At 34.7% G+C, this 10,418-nt stretch overlaps 1 protein-coding gene across 8 annotated transcripts in view; it reads right to left on the bottom strand.

Moving 5' to 3' along the window:
• The window catches only part of MSR1 (macrophage scavenger receptor 1), a 76,006-nt gene extending 65,915 nt beyond the window's left edge, over positions 1–10,091 (bottom strand). For 4 of the 8 annotated variants that reach the window (XM_034647483.1, XM_034647486.1, XM_034647485.1 and 1 more), the window contains exon 1: positions 8,605–8,694. In XM_034647483.1, coding sequence (XP_034503374.1) covers positions 8,605–8,677 — 73 coding nt within the window. In that variant the 5' untranslated portion in view covers positions 8,678–8,694. Of the gene's footprint in view, positions 1–8,604; positions 8,700–9,947 lie in introns of those variants that run through there. The other 4 variants (XM_002928609.4, XM_011236450.3, XM_034647484.1 and 1 more) reach the window with 3 other exon arrangements.
• Between the last annotated feature and the right edge of the window lie 327 nt (positions 10,092–10,418).

Genomic DNA, 10,418 nt, shown 5'->3' with positions numbered 1-10,418 from the left:
TATATATATATATATATATATATATATATATATATACATATATATATATATATTAAAAACTACAAGCTGATTCTTTATTTTGCAGTTTGCAATGACAATCTTTGTATATACATCATTTTGTGGACTGGTTGTAGGTCCTACAAATCCTGTTGATCTGACAAAGGACTGTCTTAAATGATTTGGCTACCATGGGAAAAGGGGACATAAGGGGAAGGTAAAGGACTTGCATCCTTTTTTCTTAGGCAGAGACAAAGTGAAAGAAATAAACAATTATCGGGGAAAATTTACCATAAGGAAACCAAACTGGGTAATTCAGAGACTGACTCTCCTATTCTCCCTTTTTAATGTATTCTATTATTTGATTTGGACGAGAGTTTTACTTGTCAAGCAAAACAAACAAATACTTTTTAAAACAGAGATGACAAGAAAGCTTAGCTGAATCCATTTTAAAACTAGACTTCAAAGCAACTGGGACTATATAGCAAAGCTGTTTATCTTTTAACTCAGTTTATAAAGAAAAGGCTTACACATATAGAAAGGGGGAAAGGGGGCGGGACCTTAAGAGACTCTTAATGAGAACAAACTGAGGGTTGATGGAGGGAGGTGGCTGGGGGATGGGTTAGATGGGTCAGGGGGATTAAGGTGGGCATGTGTGATGAGCATTGGGTGTTGTATGTAAGTGATCAATCACTAAATTCTTCTCCTGAAACCAGTATTAAGTGTATGTTAACTAACTAAAATTTAAATAAAAAAATTTTTTTTAAATGGGCTCACAAAGTACACGTTTATATATACCTGCTATTAACCAGAAATCTTTTTCTTTCAGGCCACTTACTAGCCCCTTCTCCTTGGGCATGACCATGGCTTTTGTCCTAATATTTGTGATATTATAACTCCATTTTCACTTAAATGGAAAGATCTCTTATATTACTCAGTCTTCTAGATGGGAATAGTTTTTTTTGTAAAAGGGATGAAACCTTTTGAATCTGATAAATCTCTCTAGACGAGCGACCTAAGAGGATGGACCATGTTTGTTTTCATTCAACATTGAATTAGCAGAGCCTAAAGCAACCTGTAATAAAGAATATACTTAATAATGAATGGACTAGATTTTTTTTCTTTTGGTAAGATATTAGTCATATTATTAGTTTTGTTTTTGTTTTTTAAACAAGGTGGATGTTTGAAGATATGGTGACCAAAAACGTGCTTCTGATTCTTCTTCTTTCTATTCTATATTCTACTTTTCTGATAGATTCCTTGAGCTGAACCAAATCTTAGGACTGTGTGACTATGTCATGCCCTTGAGACACTGCCACTCACTCTAGCTTTTTCCTTGTTAGTCCCCACTTTGACTTCATCAGGTCCAGTCAGCAGCTAGCTATGGCCACACGGCATTGTAGTTCTCAGGAGAGAATTGGTAGCATCGGGGTTCGGACAACTCGTTTTTTGGGAAGACTATCTTTGTTGTGGAGGATGTGTATCATCCCTGGTTGCCACCCTGTAAGTGTCAATAACGTTCCCTAGTCCTTATATTACTGCTTCCCTGGCCAAAGAAAGAAAGAAAGAAAGAAAGAAAGAAAGAAGAAAGAAAGAGAAAAAGGAAAAGAAAAAGAAAAAGAAAAAGGAAAAAAAAAAGAAATCCAATAACTTTATCCTCACACATTTCCAAATACTTATTTCTCTTTGAGAACCATTCTTCAACATAAATCCCCAATGTGGATAGGCGGCTGGGAGCTTTATTTCTCTCTCTGCAGTATTTGCCTTGAACAATCTGATTGTTAACATGTTTTTAATGAAGATTTGTTTTCATGAAAAAAAAATCTTCATGAACCTCAGCAACAATACAGATTCCCCAAATTGTCTTTGGAGACATCTCTCAAATGATTCCCTGTGTGTTTATGGATACATAAATGACAACTAAAGTCTATATGGATGCTTCTTACAGAAAACTTAAACATTTCATTATTTTAAAGAGGAAAGAAGTGGCAAATCCAGAATGATAACCTACTGATCTAATCTTGGCCTCAATAAAGCAGGATGAACGTTATTTTCTTCCATATACTTGTTTAGAAGCTCCACATGTTCTTTCAAATAAATTTGTGATTTTTTTTCTTTAAATTCAATTAATTAACATATAATGTACTACTAGTTTCAAAGGCAGAGTTTGGTGATTCTTCAGTCTTATATAATACCCAGTGATCATTACATCATATTCCCTCCTTAGTGTCCACAGCCAGTTACCCCATCCCCCCACCCCCTCCCTCCAGCAACCCACAGTTTGTTTCCTTTAATAAGCCACAGGGTTAAAGGAGTTTTGGGAGAAAGAAAGAATTCTACTTTTTGTTTAAGATGGCTCTAGAATGCTAGATGCTTCACCATGAAAACAAACAAACAAAAAATAGATGGTATATTTCCAATCAATGACTTCAAGATAGAAATACCTATCCCTTCATGTAGGTCAGTCCAACAAGTTCCTATTGTGTGTCATTATATCAAGTACTGAGCAAGTCACTAGTATGCCAAGATCAGTGTGCACAGAATATTCACAACCCCCAAAGATCTTAGGCATGCATATGGAAGAGTAAAATCTTTATAATCATCTGATAGTATATATACATATATATATACTGAGATATATATATATAGTGATATATATATAGTGAGATATATATATATCACTACTTTTGTATATATATATATTCATATACATATATATGTGTGCAAATCACATAGTCCAAAAGGGAGTGATTAATTCTTTGAGCAAGGGGGTGGTCAAGGTGGGAACACAGAACAGATGATGACGCCTTTATCAAAGTTTTGAAAAGCGAGCAAGAATTAGGATGAGAAGACTATCCCAGGGACGGAAAATCTATTAAAGGGCAGGAGGGCATGGGCAGCACGGGGACTAGAGTGGATCAGCACCACAGAAACAGCAGCTTGGGGCAGAGGGCCCCCGACGAGGCCAGAAAAGCACGTAGCTGGGGGCATTCTACTTATCAACTGCTGCTTTTATTTTTCTGATTCCATAAACTTACCTGGCTTCCACAACCTACCCAAAATATGATATTGAGGAAATACCTATACAAATTAAGTAAAAAATTATTCTTTGCTTTGGCAGTAGTGACCTGGTTTATATTCCTAGTGATAAAATATACACTGTCCATTAAATATTTTACTTATTTCCCTTTCACCCCGAGCTAGAGATGAGGCTCCATTTTGTTCCTCTTTAGGTCTCTAAGCTTTGATCTGTCTTTTATGGGTTTATGCAGATGAAAACATGGTGCAAGTTATCGGATTTCAAACTATAGTTTCTTTGGGTAGATTTATAAAACTTTGAAAAAGAAAACCCTCTGATAAACGTCTACAAGTGGACTAGCCTAACTGACCATATCTGGCCTATATAAAACCCGAGAGGTACAGAGGGCTGGAAGGGAGATGAACACTAAAATCTGTTGAGTGGAATGATGAATGAAAAACATTCCCTTCTGGCTACTTTGGTACACCAGGGGAAGTCTTGTTTGTTTTCTGGGGCGAAGTATAACAGAGGCTGGTGAACCATGAACTGTATGAAACACAAGTAAACACTTTTCCAGAAAAATGTTTTTAAAAACCTGCTTAGGTTAATCATAGATGGTGCTATCATAAGACTGCTGATATCTTCTGTTGTTATTTTCTTTTGTTCTTAGACACCATCCTCTTTCTGAGAATCTCATCTACTTCTATGGCTTGGGATATGATCTGCATACTGCAGATACCAATAACTCTATACTTACGGAATATATCCATAAAAGGGATTAAGGTGAGAATGGAAATATCCATACTGTGCCTCATACCACTGAGGCTCATCCTTGGTAGTGAATTCATCCTTGAATTGGAAGTCTAGGTCTGAATACCGGTTGTGCCATTTCCTAGCTCTGTGACCTCTAGCAAATGTTTGAATTCATTTGACTGCACTTCCTTTATATATGTAAAATAGGATTATAGTATCAGTTTAAGAATTATTATGAAAATTTAAAATAATTTTTATAAATTGCCTAGTACACAGGTAACCATCAGTAAATAATTATTTTTAAGTACCATTTTTTTAAATACAGACTTTTCTTTTTACCCTCACAGACTCCATGAGGCATACAGCAGTATTTACTCCAGCTCAGATCTCAAGTCGCAAAATCAGATTTTTAAAATATTACAACTAGTTACAATGGTGTATTTTCCACACTGACCTAACTTTTCTTTTTCCAGAATTTTTGATGTTTGCACATCACCCATTTGTATTAGCCAATTGTTGTTATAATCATTTATTAATTATTATCTTCTGTTTATTGTGTAGTGGGGCAAACATGATGCAGTCAGACATATATATGGCTATATATCGGTAATACAGAGGTGGTAGCAAAGCGTCATCACCCAAACCAGAAGCCAGCGCTTTATTCTAGATTACTGTCACCCACATGACCCACATCTGACTGCAAAGCAACTCCTGACTTCCCTGGAAACTTTCTTTCCCCTCTACCTCAATTTTTGGATTTCAGCCCATATTTTATCTACCCCAGGAACACATCTTGGTTAATAATAGCACAGGGCTGGCAATTAAGGGGAGACTCCAAGGGCATTAAGAAAGAGGAGGAAATTAAAAGAACTGATGGACCAGCACAAAAACGTAACACTTTAACAAAGAATAGGACAAAAAAAAAGATCACAATAGAAAATATTTTTCAGGAAAAAAATATGAGGGACAGAAACTTGACAACCAACGTATTGACTGGGCAAGAAGAGGAAGAAGAGCCAGTACTAAAGGTAAGAATGAACCTTTGACACCGCGATAGAAAAACAAGCCAGGGTCATGGAAAGGAAAGATGTACAAGGACATTCGTAACCTGCCCCGTGGAATTTGAGCTGTTTTAGTTGTACGGTGGAGGCAGAAGCAGACCTGAAAGGTCCAGAAGTAGTAAATGTATAAAAATGAACGGCATTGAGTTGTATACCAGAAATCTGGGCATGGTCATGCTTTTCTGCTGAGAAGGGACTGAAGATTGCACTATGATAGTACCTTGAGGGGAATTTTATTTTCCCCTGCTAATTCCTCATCTCCCAACCCATCCCATCTTTATCTCCTGCCCACACCTCTGCAGACCTGTATATACAACTTCCTAATAACATCACTACTTTGATTTCTAGTATGGTCCCAACCTAGGGGTCTTCCTTGTACCCTCCGACTTCTCTCATCCTTCTGTCATCACATCTTTGTTTTCAAACCCTCTGGAGAAACTGACTGCGTCTCATCACCTCTGCTACAACCATCCTTCTCCAAGTCCCAGGGTCTTGCTCACCTGGACTGTTTTAATAGCTCACTTACTGGTCATGTCACTCCTCGGCTCAAAACTCATGAACACCTTCCCATCTCACTCAGGTCCTGACTAAACCTCACTGTTTCAGACCTTTCTTGAGCATCAGACTTAAAAGTATAACCTATCTCTTTCACTTCCTCTTCTCCTTCCTGGTTGGATTTATTCCCCCCAGACTGATCACCAACTAACATGAAATACTATTCCCTTATTTATCTTGTCTATTATCTGTCCCCTTTCACCCCAGTTAGATCCAGGATTCAGGAGTTCTTCTCTCTTTGTTTCAATAAGCAGAAAGTTCCTGGCACTTAGAAGGTGCTACTCACATACACAAATGCATTCTAAGAAATTACATAAATAAATGAAAGACGGGGCGCCTGGGTGGCACAGCGGTTAAGCGTCTGCCTTTGGCTCAGGGCGTGATCCCGGCGTTATGGGATCGAGCCCCACATCAGGCTCCTATGCTATGAGCCTGCTTCTTCCTCTCCCACTCCCCCTGCTTGTGTTCCCTCTCTCGCTGGCTGTCTCTATCTCTGTCAAATAAATAAATAAAATCTTAAAAAAAAAAAAGATGCTTTATCTTAAAAAAAAATTTAAAAAAATGAAAGACAATTATTTTTTGTAAGATGATTAGTTCTCCTATTTGAGGTTATGCCTCAAGAAAAGTTCATATGTCACTCATGTGGAACTTTCCAAAGTCCTTTTGTTATACATCGTGAAATAAAAGGTTTTTCTCTGAATTGTGCATCAATAAACTGAAACAAAAAATTTCATCCCCAATGTTCTCACTTTACCTCAAGTAATTTATTAGACTTACCAGATTACTTTAGTTCTTTACACTGATTATTATCATTGTAAATTTTTTTTAGTCCTGTTAGAGAACATACACATGCAAAAGTTTTGTTAGCAGCCAGTGAACAATTCAAACAATTCAAATGTGTCTTTAAATGTCATTTTCAAAGAGAAAAAGTAGCCTCACATTTAGTTACAATTCCTACCAAATGTCAATGCATGGAAAAAGGATTGTGAAATCTTTTGAGTTTGTATAATCTATTAAGAACATGTTCTCATGAGAAGTGAAACACATATCTGCAATATCAGCTTTTTATAAAGTGGGTGAAAAGTTTACAGAAGCTACAACAGGAAAACCATAATGAAAGTGTTTCAGTGTTAACCTGTTTGGAAACATACCCTTCAGTTTTTGTTTTTATATAAAAATATTACAACAATATGAAAGATAAGTTGGGTCGGATGGTAGAAGATATTTGCAAATCATAATATCTGACAAGGGATTAATATTCAAAGTATATAAAGAAGTCATACAACTCAACACCAAAACACACACACACACACACACACAAACAAAAACAAAAAACAGTTGGATTAAAAAAAAAAATGGGCAGGGGGACTGAATAAACATTTTCCCAAAGAAGACATTCAGATCGGCACAGACACATGAAAACAATCTCAACATCACTAATTATTAGGAAAATACAAATCAAAACCACAGTGAGATATCACCTCATACTTGTTAGGATGACTAGTATTAGAAAGACATGAAAAGAAATAACACGTGTTGGCAAGGATATGGAGTAAAGGGAACGCTTGTGCACCACTGGTGGAGTGTAAATTGGTTCAAGCATTGTGGAAAGCAGTATGGAAGTTCCTCAAAAAATTAAAAATAGAAATATCATATGATCCAGCATTTCCACTTCTGGGTATTTAACTTTGCTCACTGTATTATTATTTACAATACCAGAGAGATGGAAGCAACCTAAGTGTCAATCAATAGATAAATGGATAAAGAAGATGCACTTCTTTAAGACAGATATATATATAATAAAATGTATAATGGAGTATTACTCAGCCATAAAAAATAATGGAGTATTACCATTTGTGGCAACACAGGATGGAACTAGAGGGTATTACGGAAAGTGAAATAAGTCAGACAGAGAAAGACAAACACCACAATTTCATAAAACAAATAAACAAGCAAAACAAGAGAGAAACAGACTCATAAATACAGAGAACAAGCCAGTAGCTGCCAAAGGGGAAGGGAATAGGGGGGTAGGCAAAACAGGTGAATGGGATTAAGAGGTATAAACTTACAGTATAAAATAAATCAGTCACTAGAGATGTAAAGTACAGCACGGGAGTATAGTCAATATTGTAACAATTTTGTATGATGATAGATGGTAACTAGACTTATCACAGTAATCCCATAAATGCTGAATCACCATATTGTGTACCAGAAACCAATATCATGTTGTATGTCAACTACACCTATTTCAATAGAAAAAATTCCTGTCATCCCATCACCTTTACATAAGAAAAAATACCTTCATTTTTCACATGAAATTTGAGTCTTTGTATGTATGTATCTATGTTACATAGTTGATACCACAGTGTGTATTACCCTCTGGTCCTATATAGTTCCCTTAAAATCATATCAGTATTTTTATACTTCAAATTATTTTTTCTCAAATTTAAACGGATGAGCCAGATAATAATGTATCAAATGTATCTAATTTATGTAGTCATTTTTCTATAATGTAATTTTTAAGAAATTTTTCTGTTTTCTTTTGGAGGGTAATGTTTTACCAATATAGATAATGATGTTATAAATATTTTCCTAATTTAGTTTTTTTTATTTTAAATGTTTATTTAGGATAATTCATTATATGTTGAACTACCAGGTAAAAGAAAAACTATCTTAAACTTCCTGGTATCTGCTGCCTGACTACTCTTTAAAAAGATCATACAAATTTACAAAGATTCCATACACAGAGAGTATGGCAGTTTTAAACCAAATTTACCATTATACAGTAATAATGTTTATTTTAGGGTCATTTAGATTTTGATAGGAGTTAAATGATATTTCCAAGTGGCTTTTGTCTTATTTATTATTAGTGTGGAAGAGATATTTCATGTAATTACTTATTATTATATATTTATTTTTCTTAGGTTTTTGTTTATTCATGTCAATTGCTTATACAGCCCTAGTGGAACTTCCTTTATATAGATATGAATAAAGTCTTTATACGTAATATATATTTAATGTACATTCTTTCTTCTAAGATGGTTCCCAGTCAGATTTATCATCAAACCTTTAATTTCATCTTTAAGATTTGGGGTAAATAAGAACTCTGTTGTTACCTTTCTTATTATTTAAAAACTCTGATTTTTTATGAATAGTCAAAAATATATAGGAATAAGAATAGAATTAATGTATTTGTAAAACAAAAAACTCTATACTTACGGGATATATCCATAAAAGGGATTAAGGTGAGAATGGAAATATCCATACTGTGCCTCATACCACTCACACTCATCCTTGGTAGTGAATTCATCCTTGAATTGGAAGTCTAGGTCTGAAAACCGGTTGTGCCATTTCCTAGCTCTGTGACCTCTAGCAAATGTTTGAATTTATTTGACTGCACTTCCTTTATATATGTAAAATAGGATTATAGTATCAGTTTAAGAATTATTATGAAAATTTAAAATAATTTTTTTATAAATTGCCTAGTACACAGGTAACCATCAGTAAATAATTATAAAAGTACCATTTTTTTAAATATGGACTTTTCTTCTTTTTACCCTCACAGACTCCATGAGGCATACAGCAGTATTTTCTCCATTCTACAAGGTTAGGAAACTAAGACCCAGAATGTTTAAGTAAGTAGCTAAGGTTACACAACTAGGAAGTAGGGAGGCTTGGATTTAAATATAGGCACTGTACTTGCAGAATATGAGCTCCTAAATACTGCATGGAACATTTACAATCTCAGTTCTGTGACTCTTCTATCACGGTTCTCACATGGCCAATGAGAACGCTAACCCCCATTTTATGCTGTGTAAATCTCACCCATTCTTCAAGATGAACCTAAATTTATACATCTCCATGCAGACCTCCTCAAATCCTTTCCCCCTAAGTAACATTGGCCTCTCCTACATTCCCATAGTAGTTATCTACAGCACTCTTACAACTACTTAGCGTGCTCAAATTATATTATGCCTATTTGCCTTAGATCATGAACTTCCTCAAGATATACTATATTCTATTTTTCTGATCCCTTCCCTATGTCTAGTTCAGCAAAGTGCTTATAGGAAATATTCAACCAATATTTGTTATATAAGCAAATACAGGTAATAATAGATATTATATGACAAGCAAGAAAATTAGACTAATTAAAATAGCCTCAATCATATTTTGAATAAGGTCAATAATTTTTTTTAAATATGGACAACTATATGCCAAAAATTTCTTGCTCATTTAACTTAAGAAGTATTTAGTATATTTCATATATATTCATGCACATACATACATTTTTTCACTCACAGAAAACCTAGCAGAAATCTCTTTTGTTTATCATTGAAACAACCAGACCAAATTATTAATGATAGGATAAAAAAATTCTACCAAAAATTATTGCTTATATATATATAGAAACATATGCATGTATATATGTTTATACATATATACATACATGTCTATACATCTCACCTATCACACACACACATGCACGCACACACAGGCACAGAGTAGACACATATAATCAATAGAAGCAATTTTGGAAAAACACTAAAATAAACTTATTTTACCGTTTGTCCTAAAGACAGCAGCACTGATTTATCCACTTCCCTCTCTTTACAGTTGAGACCTAAAATCTTTATCACATAGTATTTCAGCATCTGGTCCATGAAGAAAGGAAATGACACATTTGTGTGCTGAAAATTTTTCTTAACAATGCATTTTAATAGTACTCTCATCAGTGCACAAGTTTGCAAAATCTAAATTTGTAAGATAACTCATTCCTCTTCCCATTTAGGACATTACAAAAGAAAAGAGAAGTAAAGTGAAAAAGAAACAAGGGTTATTGTACAGGATCCATGATGTGCAGTAGATTAATTTTTCCCTTTTTATAAACCCATATGCCTTCTGTAACATTCTCATTTTCTATTATTTTTGTTTAATCTCTTTATCTTCTATTAATTCTAATTACCTTCTTTCATATTCTACAATGAGAGAAGACTCAATCCCTCATCTCTAGCTTCAAACACAAAACACAGGAG

Source organism: Ailuropoda melanoleuca, chromosome 18 (assembly GCF_002007445.2).
Source record: "Ailuropoda melanoleuca isolate Jingjing chromosome 18, ASM200744v2, whole genome shotgun sequence".
NCBI lineage: Eukaryota > Metazoa > Chordata > Mammalia > Carnivora > Ursidae > Ailuropoda > Ailuropoda melanoleuca.
The sequence above is the reverse complement of the archived record's forward strand: the minus strand, read 5'-3'. Positions and strand labels throughout refer to the sequence as shown.